We start from the raw sequence: 21,086 nt of genomic DNA, 5'->3' as shown, positions 1-21,086 counted from the left end.
GAAAATTGTTTCCTTTTCCTTTCCTTTTAAAAAGCAGTTGCTAAATTTGCATGAATTACATTAGATTTTGGCATGTTGCTTTATATCAGTATACTCCAGGTAGGGACGCGGGTGGCACTTTGGTTTAAATCCCAGAGCCTCTTGGGCTTGCTGATTGGAAGGTTGGCCATTTGAATCCCCGCAATGGGGTGAGCTCCCATTGCTTTGTCCCAGCTTCTGCCAACCTATCAGTTTGAAAGCACACCAGTGCAAGTAGATAAATAGGTACCACTGCCTGTTTCTGTGTACTCTGGCACTCAGCACAGTCCTCCATGTGCCATTAGTGGTTTAGTCATGCTGGCCAAATTACCTGGAAAGCTGTCTGTGGACAAACACCAGCTCCCTTGGCATGAAAAGCAAGATGAGCACTGCACCCCATAGTGACCTTTGACTGGATGTAACTGTCCAGGGGTCCTTTACCCTTACCTATTGTACTCCAGGTAGGAAGGGATCTGCCAACCCTCCATTTTTTCAAGAGAAAACCCTTTACCCCCTCAAAGATCTCAGCTTTTTGCTGTTCCAACAGAACCACAAAGTGACTTTTCTGCTGTTCTCCCCCACACACCTTAATGCTATTTAAATCAATCAATCAATCAATCAATCAATCATAGTACTGTTTGCACCTAAATTACAATTGCAAACAAAAACAACCAATTTCCATCATGATTTTAATTATTCTAGTATAAAGAGTCAAAATTTCATTTGCTATAATAGAAACTGAAGAAATTTTGAGTTGTTAAGAGTTTATTTGTTACTTTCTGGAATAGCCTTCTTCATGATATTAGTGGAACAACACTCATTCCCAGCAACTGGTGTTCGGAAGCTCGGAGCCCATGAATTTGAAACCAGCATGGCTAGTAGCCATTGATAACCTTCTCTTCCATGTATTTGTCTAATACCCTTTTAAACACACCAAATCTGTGGTAGTAAGATCCATAATTTAAATATATTGTGAAAAAGCACTTCCGTCAAGGCCATATCCAACATTCTCTGACAGAGTTTAAAGGTACACAACAACAGAATCCTACACAGCAGTTGCACTAGCAGAGGCAGCAGCTTATTCTTGTTGTGCCATCTGTTCCACAAGAATACCGGTAGTTGGTAACAACGTGAAACAAGTACAGTATACTGCTATCCTATTCTTGGCCTGTTTTCTAATAAGGCGAATAGAAGTCTGAGGTACCAATCTTCATTGAGAAAATATCCCAAGGGAAATGATTATTTTTCCCATCTCGCCACCTCTGTTGCTTTATACCAAAAGAAGAGTTTTCTGTTGAGTCATCTTGTTTTACCCTCAGCTGATGTCCCAAAGCATTTATCTGGTAAGCTCTGTATAGCTCTATACAGATAATCTGTATGCTCCATTAGCTCAGTAAATTCCCTAAGGTATCTAAAGCATTTTTATCAGGGAAGCCAAGAGCAGGGATGATAGGAGGGTGGCCACAGGGTGAGTTTTCTGGTGGTTGGTGCAAAATATTAAATAATTTCACAGTTGTTGTCAACATGTTGAATGTTTCACTAGAAGGGCTGAGACTCTTTTCAATTTTCTAGCAGGAGCCTTAGTGAAGAGATATATTTTGGATATCCTTTCAGCTTTATTTATTTATTTGTAAAGTTTTGAATTGTATTATATACCATACTGAAATACTATTTTACTTTTATGAGGGGGATAATGGAAATCAAGAAAAATCTCTTACCTCTTAAATGCAAAACCTTCTCATATGGCCAAACTGTGGTTAATACGATAAAAAGAAAATAGTTTATGGAAACATAACCCTCCCATTTTTTTTACTTCTCTCATAAAGGTGAATTCCTCTTTTCTTCTCCAAATGTGTTTTAGTATCTTATTAATAACTAGAGGTGAACATTTTTTCTTAAGATTTTCTCTTCAGAAAAAATATATTCATATGTATTTGAAAAGATATATGTAAAAACAATTAAGATAACCCATTGTTAACTTTAACTGTTGCTTTTTATAATAGCTATTAGTATTCTGACATTGTTTTGTACATGAGAGGCTATATAACACACAACAAGGTTTTGGAGTTTGCCAGTACTGTTTAATATAAAAACATACATACATTGAAAATATTGTATTTTAGACAATTAAGAGGTATCCAAACTTTTCTTTGACATGTGGAAAGATATATAGTTAACTTTGAATACAGTGATCCCAGAAATATACATCCTTATTTTGGTATACTTGCCACTAACTGAAGCCAGTTATAGAGATTAATGTAGAAGGTTTGGTTTCAGATGACTTTTAAAAGAGAAGACTTCTAAATCTGCTCACCAAGTTCTGGCCAGTTATATATTCTCAGATGTAATTCTAGATACTGCTGAAAAGGAAGTCTGCATATCTCTTTACATTCTATTTTAAAAGGTTGTTGAAACTCAAATGCAGTGAAAAGATGAAAGTGCATTGTTGTATTTAAGAGCAATGAATTAACGTTGTGGGCTTATGCCTGCTTAAATTTACACATGCCTGCAGTTTCACTGCATACATCCCCTTGAGTGGGTTACTGCAGATGCTCAGATGAATGGAAATCATATGGGTATATTGTTTGGTGGATTATGACACAGAGAAGTGGTAATGAGAGCAAGGAGAAACAAATTGCTCCTCTACAAGTTAGCTGTTGTAGTCCAGAAATAGCAGCATCCAGGGATACAATAATCATGTATTTTGTGCAGCAGATGTTTCCTAATCTTGCATAGAATTATATTTAGGATATTTATAAATGAAAATTTGAATATATTAAGAGAGTATTTTAACCAAGAATGCTAACAAAAGCAACATTTTAATATTGCTTATGTTATGTAAGCACACTGGTACCTACATTCAGGCTTTATTCCTATGGAGTTTGGTTGAGTCTTCAGTTGACTATTCCTGCCCCACACCAAGAATAATATATATATATTGGAAGTTTCATTTCCTTTTCCTCCAAGTAATCCCTTTGTGTTGTTGTAAATACCACCATCTATATAATTTTTAATTGTGAAAAGCATGACAAATATTTACCCCAAATCTCATGCACAGTGGAATACTGAAATCTGTTGCACTCAGCTAATCGATAGAGACCACAGAAATACACCACATGCTGGCAAGGAAGTAAAACATCGTAAATTCAGCAATTTTGTCTTGGAATGATCTATTAGGTTTTTGCTTTTTTTTTTTTTTACATACATAATGATATCGACTCTGCACGTAAGTTTCCAGTATTTGGCTTTAATGTTAGCAAACATTTTAACAGGCAACAGGTATTTCTAGCAGAAATGCATTTGTGCATCTATTTGTAATTTCCAAGTTGTATTACAGATCGTTCATAGATACAGCGGAAGGAGGATGGCTGGATTTCCCAGTACTGCACAGGGTTGCTAAACAGACTCACTCCTGAATAAGAAGCCTTTTTGGTGTTGTATCCAGGGGGACAAAAATCATTGGGACCAACGGCAGCAATTTTATTGTTGTGAAGGTAGACCACCTGGAAAGTAGAAACATTGTAGAAGTGAGACAGGTTATTGTGTTGCAGAAACCTAACATGGGTCATTTATCATCATTTCTTACATTGATTTCCACATACTTAAGCCAAAATCACTTTTTAAAAATCATCCCTTGAGCAATCACTGTAACCAGAGTAGAAGAAACTTGCTCCCACTCATTATTAATACTTCACTCTGCCCACCGGGCAACACACTAAAGTTCCCTGCACATAGCTGTCAACTTTCAGATTTGAAAATAAGGGATCAGCAGCCTCAAAAATAAGGGATCAGCAGCCTCACCTGTCCCGGGGACAGTCTATGGGATATCTAACAATCCGGGATAGCAGTGGGAAGCAGTGGGAAACGGTGCTGGAATAAGGGAATTTCCCGCAAAAAAGGGGAAGGTTGACAGCTATGTCCCTGCATTGTGTTGACATCTCCATATATTTGTTGCTATCCTTGTGATACTACAGGAAGACCAGAAGGCAGAAGCTCTTTTGATCCTCTAATATACATTTCCAAAGCATATATAAGTCCTATGCAGGAGTTATTGTGCTTACACAATTGGGTTGTGAGGGGCATATGTCCCAGCCCCATTCTCCCAACTTTTCCTTTGATTGCATGCACTTAGAAGCTTCTTTGTGACTGGGAACACTAATATTGCAGATGTTGTTATTGCAGGAAAACTTTTAAGTGTGTTCAACCAAACCTGCTTAAAACCTTTCTTCAGACCTTCCCACTCAGTTTGGGAATGTCAGCAATGGATCGGTTGGAGATGAGGATATTGGGAAGTGGGGACAGCATCCCCCTGCCCCCATGGTTTAAGCACAATTACAATAGCACCAGAGTAGGGCTGTAGACTTGAACAACCCCAATTTATCACTGTTGAGGAATGCTCTCTGTTACACATGTGGAACAGTGAGTGACACTGAGAATAATGTGGCCAATCTCTGCTTGTCTGCTGCAGTCCCTGCTTTTCCCCCCTGGAGCCACTGGATTACAAAAAGACTATTGATATTGTTTTACAACAAATGAAAATAAGATACCTTGCAATGCAGATATTATCACAAGATCAGTAGCTAAGCAAAGTGGGTGGAAAAACATAAATGAAAATGGTTTTTTGTCCACCTGGTAATTAAACTAGTCTTATGTTATCTGTTATTTATTAATTTATATATATATGCTTTTATTCCTATGATGGAAGTGCAAATAGCAAACATCAGGTTCCTGGGTGGTGTCCCACCCAGGTAGCTAGCAGACGCAGACTATCCTGTGTTAACTTCAGGAAGGTTACTATAACTTTCAGAAAGGTTGTTGGATAATGGCATTCAGACCAATTGTTACATCCCTACATGCACCATTACTTCATATAATTAAAAAGGCAGTTCATCAGAATGATATATTACAGCTAAGCATTTATGTATTAGTTAGTGAATGGAGGAAATGCAGTTTACTGCTGTATTAGATTTTCCAACATCTTTATTAGATGTAGGTACTACTGCCAGTCCTATGTTGCCTGTGAGATATACAATAATTAGAAATGTTGTATATCTCAGTCTTATGGTATACTTTACCTGTACATATTTGTGTTCTCCAAGCCCAGGAGGTACTTTGGCAAGCTCATTGTGGTCTAAATGTAATTCTCTCAAATGTGGCACGTTAGCTAGAGAGCCATTATCCAGGCTAGCAATGTTATTGAAACTGAGACCAAGCCTGCAAGAGAAAAATATTGTGCAAGCTGTAGTGAAATAACTGTTCTCATAGATAATTGTTTCTGTAGATTCACCACACATTAAACACCTTGTAAGTTATTATCTGTGTTCTCTAGCCATCCCACAAAAACAGGAAAATAGTGCACAAGTTGCTATACTAAAAAACATGTACTATAGTTACATTTAATTCTATTGCACATGGCCAGTTGTAGTCATGTATTGTGCCTACATAGGCTTATTACGAAGCTAATTTCACATCATACAATTATCACTATGTGCACAATATATCAAATTAATAACTGGGTAAAGGTAAAGGGACCCGTGACCGTTAGGTCCAGTTGCAGACGACTCTCGGGTTGCGGCGCTCATTTTGCTTTACTGGCCAAGGGAGCCGGCGTACAGCTTCCAGGTCATGTGGCCATCATGACTAAGCCGCTTCTGGCGAACCAGAGCAGCGCATGGAAATGCCATTTACCTTCCCGCTGGAGCAGTACCTATTTATCTACTTGCACTTTGATGTGCTTTTGAACTGCTAGGTTGGCAGGAGCAGGGACTGAGCAACGGGAGCTCACCGCATTACTGGGATTCAAACTGCCAACCTTCTGAGTGGCAAACCCTAGGCTCAGTGGTTTAACCCACAGCGCCACCCACGTCCTTTAGTAACATGGTACTTAGTACCATATTATTTTAAAGTTAGATTTTAGTACCAGATAAGATTGCAATATCTCTATACATACTGCTGCAGCTAGAGATACCTGTGTAGTGCAGCATAAAAAAATAGACTTATTTGTGGAAATTAGGAGAACCCAGCAATATAGATGTAATTTTTAAGAACTGGTTCTTTACAGCTTTGTTTTTGTGGTAGCATGTATACAACTCCAGGAAATATGTATTCCAGTCTCATATTAGACATTTACTCAACGAAGGTAGGGCAGACTACATTAGTATATGAAAATTGTTCATTTAGTATATTTTTAGCCTACCTTGAAGACTATTAAACACAGAAAGATGAAACAATTTAAAGCTAGAAAACTAGCTAATGTAAAATTCAATACATTTTCAGTAACGGCTTCTTTTCTTGCCAAAGTGCTTGGAATCAGTGGCGTAGCGTGGGGGGTGCAGGGGGGGCCGGCCACACCGGGCGCAACATCTGGGGGGGCACGCTCGCCGCCTCCGGAGTCGCCGAAGAGCCTCGGGCGCAGGCTGTAGCAGAGCCCCATGTCTCGCGGAACCGACGAGCTGTGCGCGTGTCCGGGCTGAAGGCGTCCGGCAGGCAGCGGCTCTCAGCGCTCACCGCGGTCCCTGCGCGTCAGGGCCGCAGAGGGCGTGCCAGGCAGCCCCTCCTCACAGCCCCGCTGCTGCCGCTGCTGCTGCAGCTGCTGGGCCATGTTGCATTTTCCTCGCCTCTCTGCCCTCCTCCGGGCAAGCGGCGTCGTTTGGGCAGCAGCGCCAGCAGCAACTCGCCTCAGATCACCTGACACGGACCCGCCGCCGCCGCCGTGGCTACCTTACCGTAAATACCCCAGCCCAGGCAGCAGCAAGAAGAAGCTGGCAGCGGCGGCAGGTTAGGGGTTAGGGGCGCAAATTACTTGCCTTGCCCCAGGTTAGGGGGCGCAAATTACTTGCCTTGCCCCGGGTGCTGAGAACCCACACTACACCGCTGCTTGGAATGATCCAACTTTAAACAGCCTGAAACTTGTTAACAGATGCAGTGAGCTGTGGCTGTTGAGGAAGGTTTAGGCTACCAGTTTTGCATAATGCTGGGCATTTTTATAAAATAATAATTACTTAGCCAAATTCGTTAGTCCTTTTAGACTGTCTGCATCAACTTTGTTGATTTTGTTGCCATCAAGGTGAAGTTCTGTCAGAGATGTGGGAAGACCTGCAATAAAAGATGGAGAACGTGTGTTGTAAAGACCCATGAAAGGTAGACTGTATACAAAAACACATTGCACACAAAGCTCCTGTGGGAGTCAGTGGTTGGTGTGAGCCCATCCAAGTCATTTCAGGGGTGATGAGGCATGTTTGGCCTTTACTATAACACAGTTCCCAAGTGCAACCCTCCCTCCACCCTTAGAGGTAAACTGCAGACATTCACTTATATGGGAAGAAGTAAATGTGCACTTTCTGGTTCATTTAGGGCTGCCATACATCCAGGATTTCAGAGTGTCCTAGTTTTTACTTTTTGAAATATGGCAACCCTAGGTTCATTATGAAGGAATCTGAACTTGCTCGCTGCCCAAGAAGGTCCTAGCTGCCTTGTTTATCAAGCTTTTTCTTCTCTGTATAGCTACTTTTTAGACTCTTTTTTTTTGGTTTTGCTAGAATGTGACAATGTGGTTTTCAGATAGATAGACAGACTGCTAATTAGTTGATTTATAAATGAAAGATAGAGTGGTACAAGATATGGATGGATCACTATCATTATAATATGTTGCAATTGCACGTGTTCCATCCTGTTTCTATGTTTGTGTGATTTTTTTTTAAAAAACCGCCAATTAATATATGAATAGATATTTTATTATTACATATTACGGTAAAGCATCTTGTTCAGTTTTTGAGTCAAGAACTGTACTGCAAAAGTTGAAGAGAAAATCCGAAGGATAATTATACTATGATCTGCAGTTCATGAGGAGCAGATCAGGTCAGTTCACACTGGAATTCACACAAAATAAATTACATATTTACTTCAATCAGTTCAGCATTGACTCTGTCTCTCTTCATATCCAGCCTATGCAATGTGCAGAGCAGTGTTTCCCAAACTTGGGTTTCCAGCTGTTTTTGGACTACAATTCCCATCATCTCTGACCACTGGTCTTGCTAGCTAGCAATGATGGGAGTTGTAGTCCAAAAACAGCTGGTGACCCAAGTTTGTGAAACAGTACTGTTGGTCAGTGGTTCACCCATGCTTGTGATTGTACACATATTCCTAAAATCGTTTCTAAATCTTAAAAGCAGAATGTAAATGGGATATAATAAAGGCTGACCATGCAGAATGATGGAATTAATCTCACAAGTTTAAATAAAGCATAAGTATATACATACTTTATATTACTATTCTCTGCTACTCTGTGGGAAAGTCCACCCTCCTAAGTGGGAATGATAAATGCATATTTGATACCACATAGTGTACTTTTCCGTGTATAACACGGCCCCATGTATAGGACGCCCCCTAATTTTAGGGACTCCAATTTAAGAAAATGACCCAGAGTTGTGGAGCTTTTTTTTGGGGGGGGATGGCCCTAAGTTGTTGAGATTTTGGGGGGAGGATTGGAGTTGTTGAGCCTATACACAGAAAAGTACGATATATACTTTCCATTTAAACTTGAGTGTCTTTTGTTACTGTATTCTAAAAGTAAAGTAATATTCTGCATGTGATGCATTATTTGCATTCAACAATTTTTAAATATTTTTTACAATTTACACAATTTAAGATAAAAATATAAAATAAAGTTCTTCATAATATTTTGGCAGTGATGTTGTACACAGCCTCAGTTTCCCAAGTAGTGTACTTACCTTTAGGGACAGTTGTTATATTGGTATCTGAAATACGGATGTAAGAGAGTCTCTTCATCCCTTGAAAGCATCCATTTTCTACACCTGAGCTTTTTAATGGATTGGTACCCAGTTCTAAAAATAAGCAACATTGACAATTCTTAACCAACAGATTAATACCCCTCCCTCCTTAATTCTTCTCTAATTGTGTTAAATTGGCTGCACCGTACTTTGCGAAATAATTCCAGCCTTACTTTTAAAATAAAAATCACATTTAGTGTTGTGATACCTCTGTAAAGGTTCTTTATAAGAAGTGATAACATTCAGCTGGTAAATTCACAGGAGTTTTCTTTTACTTGATTATATTTTCTGGGTTGCAGCATGTTGTGAAAATTTCATTCCATAAAAAATTGGAAGCTGGAGATTTTAACAGCCTAGCTGAACACTATGAGACAAATGTTTACTTCAACTCTTCCTTTTGATTTCTCTCAGTTCCACCCTGCTTTATAATGCCCAACTGTTACATGAAAAGTACTTTAGCAAAATCAGTATGAACCAAAACACTTGATACGCCCAATTACACTTTACTTTTTCACATTCAACCACCCACTGTTACATCCCCCCCCCCTTGGAAGTGTTTACATCAATAATAAAATTAAGAAATTTCTTAGTCTGGATTCTGTCAAATTCTACTGACTTTGAATTTTACCATCTTTCATCTGATAAAATCTTATCATGGACTCTATTTGTAAGCAGCGATGCATACCTACGACAATCATATTACTTAGTCCATTGAAGACGGCTTTCCTTAGTTTGTTTATTTCATTTTCATGTGCTCGTAGCTCCTGCAAGCTTTTAGGCATGTTTTCTGGAAGTTCCTTCAAATTGTTTTTGGAAAGGTAAAGTCTCTCCAGTTTCTTGAGTGGAGCAAAAGCTCCCGGGCTGATTTTGCTGATTTTGTTGTTAACAAGGATCAATGCCTGTAAAGCAAGAAACAATAAAATAGAACTTTGTTAATGCTACACATGGGCATACTGTTAAAGGAAGATACAAGTATCCACTAAAGATACAAACGTCCATTAGAATGTTAATTCTCTATGTCCTACAAGTTTGTACAGTCATACCTCAGGTTACAGAAACTTTGGGTTATTTCCAGGTTTCAGAGGTCACGCATGCGCAGAAGTGCTAAATCGCACTATGCGCAGAAGTTCCAAATCACAACCCGTGCATGTGTAGACGCGCTGCTGCGGGTTGCGAACGTGCATCCCTCACGGATCACGTTTGCAACCTGAGCATCCACTGTAATGTGATTTGGCCTTCATGTTTAGGACTGTGACATGGGGAAGGGGGCCTTTAACTCTCCAGCTGTTCAACTGGAACCTAGTGCATACTCTGAAAATATGAGTTTACTTTGGCTTTGCTCTGAGAAATGACTGCAGTGTCACTGCAAGGAATCTGACGAAGTCACAGTGGTACAAACTAAGTACTGGGGGATGCCCCAGTAGTTTCCTCCAAGTACTGTATCCTCTCCATAGTAGCTGCTGTACAGAAAAGTTATCTGTGCTTAAGAAAATGCATAAAGGATCATGTAAATGCAAGCCTTAATAGTCTCTCCCTCTCAATGTCTACTATATCTATAGTTATTTAACTCTGGACAGAAGTTGAGGTTGCCTCCAACAAGAACCTTCTTCCATTAATTGAATTAAACCTACATTTACATTTCCTGGGAATCATCATATTTCTCCACAAGGGATGTCTCAGTCACTTGTCTGAGAGTTATGATATCCTTGTCACCATGCAGCAGGAAACATATATTGACTGTAAAGACTCAGTACTTAAATTAATTAACAATTAGTCCCCCTTCTGTCCAGCCCTGTCTTTAGAAAGATCACCCTTTGGGTTAAAGCTAATGCCAATCGATGAATTTTTTTCCTATGTGGGCATCTCTCAGTCCCTTCTTAGTTCAGCTTTCTGCACAGGAGATCACTGCCCTGATCTATTTTTTTTGAAACTTCCAGGAAGCTGCTTCATATCACTCTTTTTCAAGACACTCCAACGCTATAGATGATTGTGGGAACTAAACCGCCTCACCTTTAGCTAGATAGCTATCCTTATTGCCTCTCCACAACTTCTTATTTTTCAGCTGTACTTGTTTTTCTGTTTTACATTAGTTAGGACCTTTGCAGGAGGAAGTATCATTACAAAAAGAAACATTTTATTTTTCTATTTTGGGGAGGGTTTCTCATAAGCCAGGGTGATATCTGCCTAAAGGGAAGCCTAAGGGTTGATTAGATTATCAAGTCTGTCACAGAAGACATAATAATTAATCCAAGTGTGCTTGACCATTGGGAACTTCCACAACGCACATTGACATGCAAGCATCTGTTAGGAATCTTGGTTGTGATTGTGCACATAAAGGCAATAGTGAAAATTAGAAAACCATTTATATCTCCTTTGCTTGCAACAGCTATTTAATCTCATTCATTTATTATTCTCCTGTCTTCCTTATTTCTTCAGTCATGTTCTCTCTGAATTCTCACACTAGTCCAGTTCTAGTCATTGACATTCAAGCTTTCCCCCCTGGTGCATTTAGGCTTCCATCTATATTGTGCCTGGTTCCCATCTATATTCCATGTAAGGTATTCTTTAAGCTCCATCTCTGTAATAGGAACATTTTAAGCTTATGGTTCAGGGAACATGGGTTTGGGTAGACTGTGACTCATAACAACTGACCATCTTTCTATATTTCTTTGCCAGCTATTCAAGCTACAAAGCCATTTTACTCATTACCTGCCATTTTGTGTAAATAAACCTTATAGTCATTGGAACTGGTTTTGTTAGTGTTTACTAATTTTCTGCAAATAAGCAAAGCAATGTTTTGCAGAGTAATCAGGTCTATTGCAATAACCTCTGTGACATAAAATTATTTCCACTGAAACTCCCAGGAGTGATGGTTCTGTGAACATAAATGAGCAGATCTTGTAACACACACACACACACACACACACACACACACACACGTAAACATAAATGTACACGTCCTAATCAGAATTCCCATGATTGTCAGAGTTGGCTCAGAATTTGATTTATATAGCTCATACAGGACTAACCAGTTTTTTCATAATGAAACAAAGTACTTTGGTTCTCTAGATTTAAGGCTCAGCACATACATTCTGTGTTGTCACAACTATTCATCTTGCACAAGTGCCGAATTGATGCTATGTCTGAGTCACTCAAAAAACCTCAAAATTCAAGCCCCTCAGATTCTCACATAAATTTCTTGTGTGTAGAACCAAAAAAAGTGTTCCTTGCTCACAATTTGTTTCTACTTGAACTCAGACTTGGAATATGTTTTAAATATCTGGTCTGTGTCTTAATATCTAAAGTGCCTCTGAAAATGTGAAGAGCAGGCTTCCTCCATCACTGAACAACTATAGCGTTTATACAGTCTTCTCAAATACTTAGGAATAAACTACACATTGCTTTAAATGTAAGGTCATTATTAAGAAGAACCCCGCAGGATCAGGCCAAAACCCCACCTAGTCCAGCATCCTGTTCTCACAGTGGCCAACCGGAGGCCTAGAGAGAGACAGTACCTGAAGCCAACAATATTCTCTTTTTAAAGGTGCAAGGGGTCTGATTATGGAGGGTTTAACTCTCTATGTGCTGTAGTATCAATGCTGTTTGATGAGAGAGAAAAGCTATTGACTTCTCTTCATGCATGCTGTAGACCTGATTCTGACTGGATCCCACCCATAGCTGCTATTAAAAAAATACGCTACCAACAGGCCTTAAATAGGATCACACATTCAATGTATTACATTGTTTGTCCCTATGGATCCAGGGCAAATGGCATGGCTTTCATGCAGTTCTTAACCCCAACACTTTTATTTTTAGCAGTTATTGCCCCCTCCTTTGCCATCATACTGTACAGTCAAAACTGCACACCATTGTTAGTCCAGGAAAATATTTTTACTCATGATCCTTTCTCCTCCCTGGTCCCCAAGGAAGTCCATTCCAGATCCCACACCTGCTTCTTTCTAGTTACAAAAGGTAGGCATCTTCCTGAGTAAGCTCCTGGACAGGAACTTTGATTTCACTGTTCTGTTCTCCCTCAGTCTCTGAAAGGAGGCTGGTGGCAGTAGCCAGACATCTGTGAGGTGGGGGGGAAGTTGATCTTCTGAAATGAATGGGTAGAACTAGTAGGAGATCAGAAAGTGAGCTTCAAATAGATATTTTTTAAATGGAGTGCTCTCTTCCACACAAATACACACACACACACACACACACACACACACACACACACACACTCTCCATTGCTAGGTGACCAACCTATTAAATAACTACAGGGAGGTGACAGGGTTAATCTTTCATCTGTTCTCTGTCCCCTTCCTTATTGACACACCACTACAACCACAATATAATGTAGTATATAAATTGCATTCACTTCATATGCAGCAAGTAAACTGAGGCAGAGATTGATTTGCTCACTGCCACATAGTCACCAGAGCCTAAATCACTGGACTACAGTAGCAGTCATCTGGCCCTACTATGTTATGTGAACCTTACTTCTTGTGTACCTGTTTCCTCTTCAGACTCTCACAAAAATATGAGATTAAATATATTTACATTTGGAAAGTGCTTTGAGATGTTTGGAAAGCAATAATTATTCAGGAATAATGTTCCCTTGTTATTTTGATCAGTGGAACACAGCTGTAGAGCATATTTGCTCACTGAATGCATTATCTTACTTGTAAGAATGGAAAAACAGATGGTTCAACTCTCTGTTTTGATTTCTAGCCATTCTAAATCCTTTCATAATTAAACTTATGCCAGCTATCTTTAAAACGTGCAGGAGGAAAAGCTGAACATTTGCAAAGATCAGAAAATATATAAACAGCTGCAGGGAGGGAAAACATGAAGAAAAAGCAAAAAGAGGAGAAACTATTATTTTGAACAGTTCATGTGTTGTATATTTTCTCTCTAGTGTATTTGATTTCCTGTTCATTGTCAGTAAAACAGGAGGTATGTTTTGCAGATGGCTCCACTGTGTATATGATAGATGTGCATGGTTTTAATTTTGTATACTAGCCAGGAGTGGCCAGATCTCTGAGAGGAAGAGGTCACTCAAAGTTCAGCAGTGCTAGCAGAAAGCCTCTCCCAAAAACATTTACTGTTCATTTAGCTGTGGACATATTTTTCTCTCTTCAACTCAGAGCTACGAGGACTACCACTGAGATATAAATGACCAGTCCATTTTAATACAAATCTCTGAACATTGTTGATAATGTTCTATATATGTTTATACACCACCACAAACAGAAGTTGCTTAAAAATAACACACACCCTTCCCCTGCATGCAGTAGGAGCTTCAGAGCACTTTTTGTTGCCAGGGATCAGCAACTAGATTAGGGACTTAGAGAGCTGCAGGGCCACCAGTACAAGGTGAAGGTGGCATCAGGCACGTTGCTGGGTCAGCCTGGAGCTGATGCAGTGATCGGGCCTAGATCAGAGCCAGCAATGGCGCCAGCTTGGAATCCAACATCCTTTGCCAAATCAGCCCTCCACCCTGAAATGACTTATTTCAGGGCTTTCTGTTGTTTGCCACTGGTGGGCATCCCACTGCTGTCACCCATATGTTCAGTGGGTGGAAAGTGGTGCTACACACCAGTGGACTATTCCTGGCATCATTCAGTATGCAAAGATAGTGAGGGTCAGGCAGAGGGACACCTCTACCCAGTCTAAGCACCCTAGACCCCAAAGCCTGATTTAAATGGGGTGTGGATTGCTCTTCCAGTCAGCAAGCTAATCTTGTGCCACATACTTAGTTGACTGGTCACTCACCTATCCAAATGATCCCAAACACCTTTACTTTATTATTACTATTATTTATTGAATTTGTATACCTGCAGGTCTCGGGGCGGTTCACAACCCAATAACCCTGACAACACAAAATAAAAACTCCCCAAAATAAAAACAACCCAATAATATCCCCTCCAACTCACACCCTCTCATCACTGCTGAACCTAGTCATTAGGTGGATGAATTCATGATAAATACAACTTTTCCTTCCCTTCCCACTGCTTTAAATTAAGGTGACCACTCTGGCAGGAAGGTAAACAGTGTTTCAGTGTGCTGCTCTGGTTCGCCAGAAGCGGCTTAGCCATGCTGGCCACATGACCCGGAAGCTGTCTGTGGACAAACGCCGGCTCTCTCGGCTAGTAAAGCGAGATGAGCGCCGCAACCCCAGAGTCGTCCACGACTGGACTTAACGGTAGGGGTCCCTTTACCTTTTTATGGGAATTCCATACCTTGATGGTTAGTAATTTGTTTAAGAAATAGTAACAATCTTCTAGTGGTTAGTAAAACCACTCAAAAGGAAGTTCACAGAATAAACACGTCAAGCATAATAAGCACCAACCAATAAATACAAGAAATTGCATTTTCTGAAGCAAGCCGCAAATAAACCCCACCCTCAGAATATTAACCCAAGGTGAATGAGTAGAAAAACACCCAGAGCCACTCTTGTCTTTAGCATTACTTCACTTATTTAACAGTGGATTCTGGTGAGAGGTGAACTTACGGCAGAAACACATGTAGCACTTTGGCTGCTAGCATACCAAGTAAATAGTTCCAGATTTAGCTGGCTATCAAACACAAACTCCTCCTATCCTAAGGAGAACATATAGCAAAGAAGCCAGGTGGGAAAACTTGAGAGGAGGGATTTGCCTGGACCAAGGCTGCTAGACATGCTCATGGCAATTAGAGTACTAAAAATTAAACTGGAATGGGAAAACAGCGATGTAGCCCATATGTTACTGCTAGGCAACCACACAAACATCTAATAATCCTGGGGCACGGTAAAATTCTCCAGCAGTCTGGGTGAGCTCAAAAAGAAAAGAAAGCAGTGACAGTTACAGTTCTGCATGAAGGAATTCTCTTCACACAAATGTTCTCCCAATAGTTTATATGACTAGTCTTGGTGAAATCTCTCTGGGATTTTGTATTTTGCAATTGTAATTGTTTGAGTCATCTTGAGTTCAGTCTTGCATGGAATTTGTGCCAAATCTGTCCAAATGTTAATTTTTTTTAGATCCATTACTTCCTTTTGCATAATTAAGTCATTTATAATGTTTTTGGAGCCCCCCCCCTTCCATCAAGCTGTGTTGGTGGAGGCAGTGGGCTTTCAGTCACAATATTGAGTCCCTGGAAGGAAACAGAACTATATGATTCCCTAAAGATGTTACTGTTACCTAAGGCCAGCACAACATTTCAAAAAATACTGCCTATTCTTCATTTCTCAGTTAGCTGCTAAGCTACAGGTAAAGCAACCAGTCAAGTGCCTGCCCTTATCTCACTCCATATGCTTCTCCCTGACTGTCCTGTGCATGCCGACTCCTGTGGCTCAATCCAACATATGATTAACTTGGAAATTAATCCTGCTCAGTACAACTGTGTCCCTACTCCCAATAAGAGTGCATAGTTGCTTGTAACTCTGGAAACCAGGGCGATGAGGAAGAGAAGTCAGCAGTCTAAACAATAAGAAACACTCAGTCTGAACAGTCAAAACATACTGAATTGAGGGATTATTCTGCTCTGAATCTAGCTCAAAAGCAGCCACAAATATACTAACCAGTTTTAATATAATGGATAGTACATTTTTAATCATGTTTGCTGGGTTTTCCTATGCTGAGGATGGAGAAGTAAAGCCACAGGATTTCTTGCTAGTTTCACCATATGCCTTGATCCCTCTGCCTTCCAAGCAGACCTTCAGACAAAGGTCTGTCCCAAGCACTATGAGCCACAATCAGCCCACCTCAAAGCGTAAAGGCCTTTGTACATGTTGTGGCCTGCTGCAGGTGTCCTCTATTTTGTTTCTGCTCTTCACGTGCCTCTTCCTATAAAGAATGCAGCCTCCACAGAGGCCACTGCTGCTCCTGGGCATCAGTGTTCAGTACTAACACAGTGTTTGAGTGTAGCAACTCTACAAAGGCTTGTAGGCATAAGGGTTCCTATAGGCTCACCTCAACCCAGATCCATTAGGCAGTATCAGTAGAGACTTCATCTATTCTGTGTAGGCAACAGCCTCTGTAGAAATCAGCAGGTGCCAATCACTAGCCCCTTGTGTCCTTTGTGCAGCCATGTAAACCAGGTTCTCTCTTCATCCTTCTATATTCACAGACAGCAATTCACATACAGAACTCCTTAGGGGTTCACTCATTTTTAATCCTTTCATACAAATCCCCATTTGATATAAATTTTGATGTGTTTCCGAATATCTCTAAATTGAGATATTCAGCTCGGTTTTAAATTATTGCACAGCTGATGGGTATAATTTGTCCACACTCTTACCATCTGTCCTGTGGATGAGAACTTTGTCCAAACTATGGGGACAACTGAAATATTAAAACAGGCCTGCTATGGGCAGTACTGCATGTTGATTTTGTTGTAAGAAACTCATTAAGTCTGGAAGTAAAATATGCATGTACATGTGTCTGGGAAACATAGAACAACCTTATTTCTCAGGTGCATGCATTGCACATACAGTTATTTCACACTGGTGTTTCCTGCAGCAGTTCTAATAGGTACCATTAGATGTTTTCAATGGTAGTTGAGGAACCAGGAAAATAACCAAACTTCTGCTGTGTATTCAGATATATTGGTGTTGTTTTTCATTTGGGCACTCCTAGCCACTGAGGAACGCGGGTGGCGCTGTGGGTAAAACCTCAGTGCCTAGGACTTGCTGATTGTAAGGTTGGCGGTTCGAATCCCCGCGGCAGGGTGAGCTCCCGTCATTCGGTCCCAGCTCCTGCCCACCTAGCAGTTTGAAAGCACCCCTAAGTGCAAGTAGATAAATAGGTACCGCTTTATAGCGGGAAGGTAAACGGCGTTTCCGTGTGCGGCGCTGGTGCTGGCTCACCAGTGCAGCCTCGTCATGCTGGCCACGTGACCCGGAAGTGTCTTTGGACGGCGCCGGCTCCCGGCCTCTTGAGTGAGATGAGCGCACAACCCTAGAGTCGGTCACGACGGGCCCGTATGGGCAGGGGTACCTTTACCTTTACCCTTAGCCACTGAGGCCACCTGAGCACTCCAGTGACCGTGTAGAAACCAGGACCTGCCAACCCAATCCCTCCAGGGCAGTATAATCCCATCCAGGGCAGGCTATCACTCCACATCCTACTACTAAATCGATTTCAGAAACAATTGCATCCACCCATTGCTAAGATCGCAGAAAGGAAGGATGTCTCTTGCAAATACCTGTTGTTTGCTGTCTGATGTTGCGAGAGATATATCCTTTAAGTTTAGAACATCTAAATTTCTTGTTAGGCTTTACAGGGGAGATGGGGGACGGGAAATGATTTATCCACTAGGGGTCAGTGAGTAGAAATGTAAACCATTATTAGTAGCAGTATTCTTGTTGTTGTGAAGCACAATTCCCCTATCCCTCTGATATGCTCCAGAAGGATACTCTGGCCACCAATAGGAAAAAGCACTGAGAGGAGAAAGAGCAGGGTCACATCCACCCATCTCTCTTCTGATAAATGTCATGAACCAGGGTAGCCAAGGCAGTTTCAGAGCCATGACCAGACCTGAACCCATTGTAATGAATGCACCTAGCTTATTCCTGCTCATTAATGTCAATAGATCTACTCTGAGTAATACTAAATTGACTATAACCCACAATTACAGTAGCAATAGTGGCTTAGTACATAACCTTTATATGTTTATATGCAAAATGTTTATATAGTACCAACAGCAAGGTAGATATTATTCCAGGTCAGTCTCTGAACTTACTGGAACTGATCAAACATGTGACTAACATGTAATGTGTATTTCACTGCAACTTACATGAAGATCCTTCAAGTTCTTGAAATCTCCATCTTTTATTTCAGTAATTTTATTGTTCTGTAGGTCCAGTAGAGTCGTATCTGGAGGGAGATCCTTTGGAACTTGATCCAGACCTGTAATGGGATTTTAAAAATAGCAATTAATAAGAACAAGATAAAAGTCCTGCTGGATCAGACCAAAGGTCCAGGTAGACCAACATCCTGTTCTTATAGTGGCCAACTAGATGCATATAGTAAGCCCACAAGTAGGATCTGAATGCAACAGTCCATACTTGTGATTCCTAGTAACTCGTATTCAGAGGCATATGGTCTCCAACAGTGGAGGGAGAATATAGCCATTATGACTAGTAGCCACTTATAAGGTTAAATGGTTAACCCTGAATGGTTAAGTCCAGTCAAAGGCGACTATGGGATGTGATGCTCATCTCGCTTTCCGGCCGAGGGATCCTCTTTGAATTTATCTATTCTTCTTTTAAAGCCATCCAAGCTGGTCACCGTCACAACATAAAAAAGCATAAAGATGTGTTAAAGAGGGTCAATAGTTACTTATATCTTCATTATTGAAGCAGAGCAACTGATTTCAAGCTTTCACTACCTAAAAATTGAAAAGACTGATAACAACTGCTACTCTGAAATGGACAAGTGGTTCATCTACCTCAGCATTCTCTTTGATAATAGCCAGTTCCCTCAATGAGGGTTAAGACCAGTGTTTCACAAACTTGGGTCTCCAGCTGTTTTTGGACTTCAGCTCTCATCGTCCCTAGCTGGCAGGACCAGTGGTCATGGATGATGGGAATTGTAGTTAAAAAAACAGCCGGAGACCCAAGAATTGGAAACATTTGTTTAGATGAAAGACAGACAGATCTCTCTCAAGTTTATTGCACTCTTCTCTTATTAGGGATGCCGGTGGCGCTGTGGGTTAAACCACAGAGCCTAGGACTTGCCGATTGGAAGGTCGGCGGTTCGAACCCCCGTGACGGGGTGAGCTCCCTTTGCTCAGTCCCTGCTCCTATCAACCTAGCAAAAGTGCAAAGTAACAAGTAGATAAATAGGTACCGCTCCAGCAGGAAGGTAAACGGCGTTTCCTTGTGCTGCTCTGGTTCGCCAGAAGCGGCTTAGTCATGCTGGCCACATGACCTGGAAGCTGTACACCGGCTCCCTCGGCCAATAAAGCGAGATGGCGCTGCAACCCCAGAGTCGGTCATGACTGGATCTAATGGTCAGGGGTGCCTTTACCATTATTCTCTTATTCTGGGGAAGTCACACAATGAAATGTAAAAATATCATAAACATCCAGTTTGCTACCTTGTATCTTCAACTGTTCACAGTAGTCTGGTCCTATAACAATTCATCTGTAGTTCTTTTCTCACTTTGGTCCTTAGCCAAGGCATCATTCATCATCAGTGCCATAGAAGGAGTTATTCCTATCATTTATTCCAGGGTGCCCTCCAGAAGTTGTTGGGCTATAACTTCTGTCAGCCCTAGCAAGCACAGCTCATAATCAGAGCTACCTCTTACTTATTCTATTGAATTTTGAATGAAACCAGTCCTACTAATACCCCCACCCCCGCCATCCATTTAAGTAAAATAGCTTCCCTTTCCCCACCAATTCAAACAAGCAGTTTCTTCATGCAATGTCAAGTCAAGCTTTAAGTTCACTGCTTCAAATTCCAAGTCCTCCATGTTCTAATTATGGTCAGTTAAATCCTAAACTCTAATTCTGGGTGGCAGTCAGGGACCCGGTTTTGGACACTTTCCAAATACCATGTTCTGCTGACTTCAGCAAATATGAAGTGCTTGAAGAAAGGCCATGTTTGGATTCAGTTCCTTGTCATACATCTAAAAAGAATAAATTGTATGTAATCAACGTAGTCAGACCAAAAACATGCCTCATTTGATTTGTATCCTTCCACTAAAGTACAGAGCTGATCACTGATTGTAATGAGTAAAACATCAGAATATAATTAAAGATGTTTAGCATTATTTTTACATTCAGGCTTTTCCACATATCAGTGCTCTCATATTTATCCTCATCTAAAATGTCCAGGCTATTAGATTTATAAAAACTAAGACAATTTTAAATGACTCCATTGCCATTTCTTTTTTTGAAACAGAAACTATATACAGAGCGTTGTTTTTACAAACAGATTCATTTCTGTTCTGTGAATGCCCGAAGAACATCAGTCAGTTTAAATTAAAAACACTTGTGATACCATTTCAAATTAAAAACACTTGTGATACCATTTCATATATGTGGCTTAGGTGAAGGAAGAAAATTAAAATTATTTCATATTACATAGCCCTATCTAAATTAAATAACACCGTCACTCACATTTGCTTTTCTAACCAAAATATCTTGTAAGTATGTATATTCATTCTGTCTGTCCTGTTAGTATAGAAAGTTTTCACAGAAAGAAAGAATTGCTCAGTACTGCGATGTGTGCCCATTTTTGACACTAGCCCTGAAATTCATAGTCATGACTAACTTGGGTCAATTAATTTAAATGGCTAC

General features: G+C 40.5%; 1 protein-coding gene and 1 long non-coding RNA gene across 9 annotated transcripts in view; one reads left to right on the top strand and one right to left on the bottom strand.

Annotated features, from left to right (window-relative positions):
- Positions 1–21,086, top strand: part of LOC309351007 — a 207,516-nt gene that overhangs the window by 39,622 nt on the left and 146,808 nt on the right. The gene's annotated exons all lie outside the window — the stretch shown is intronic.
- Positions 2,078–21,086, bottom strand: part of DCN (decorin) — a 29,915-nt gene continuing 10,906 nt past the window's right edge. The window contains exons 3-8 of the mRNA XM_081878320.1: positions 18,576–18,688; positions 9,493–9,706; positions 8,748–8,861; positions 7,020–7,113; positions 5,094–5,232; positions 2,078–3,521 (exon numbers count right to left, since the gene is read on the bottom strand). Coding sequence (XP_081734446.1) covers positions 3,327–3,521; positions 5,094–5,232; positions 7,020–7,113; positions 8,748–8,861; positions 9,493–9,706; positions 18,576–18,688 — 869 coding nt within the window. The 3' untranslated portion in view covers positions 2,078–3,326. The remainder of the gene's footprint in view (positions 3,522–5,093; positions 5,233–7,019; positions 7,114–8,747; positions 8,862–9,492; positions 9,707–18,575; positions 18,689–21,086) is intronic.

This window comes from Podarcis erhardii (assembly GCF_964252035.2).
Source record: "Podarcis erhardii genome assembly, chromosome: 10".
Classification (NCBI taxonomy): Eukaryota; Metazoa; Chordata; class Lepidosauria; order Squamata; family Lacertidae; genus Podarcis; species Podarcis erhardii.
The sequence above is the reverse complement of the archived record's forward strand: the minus strand, read 5'-3'. Positions and strand labels throughout refer to the sequence as shown.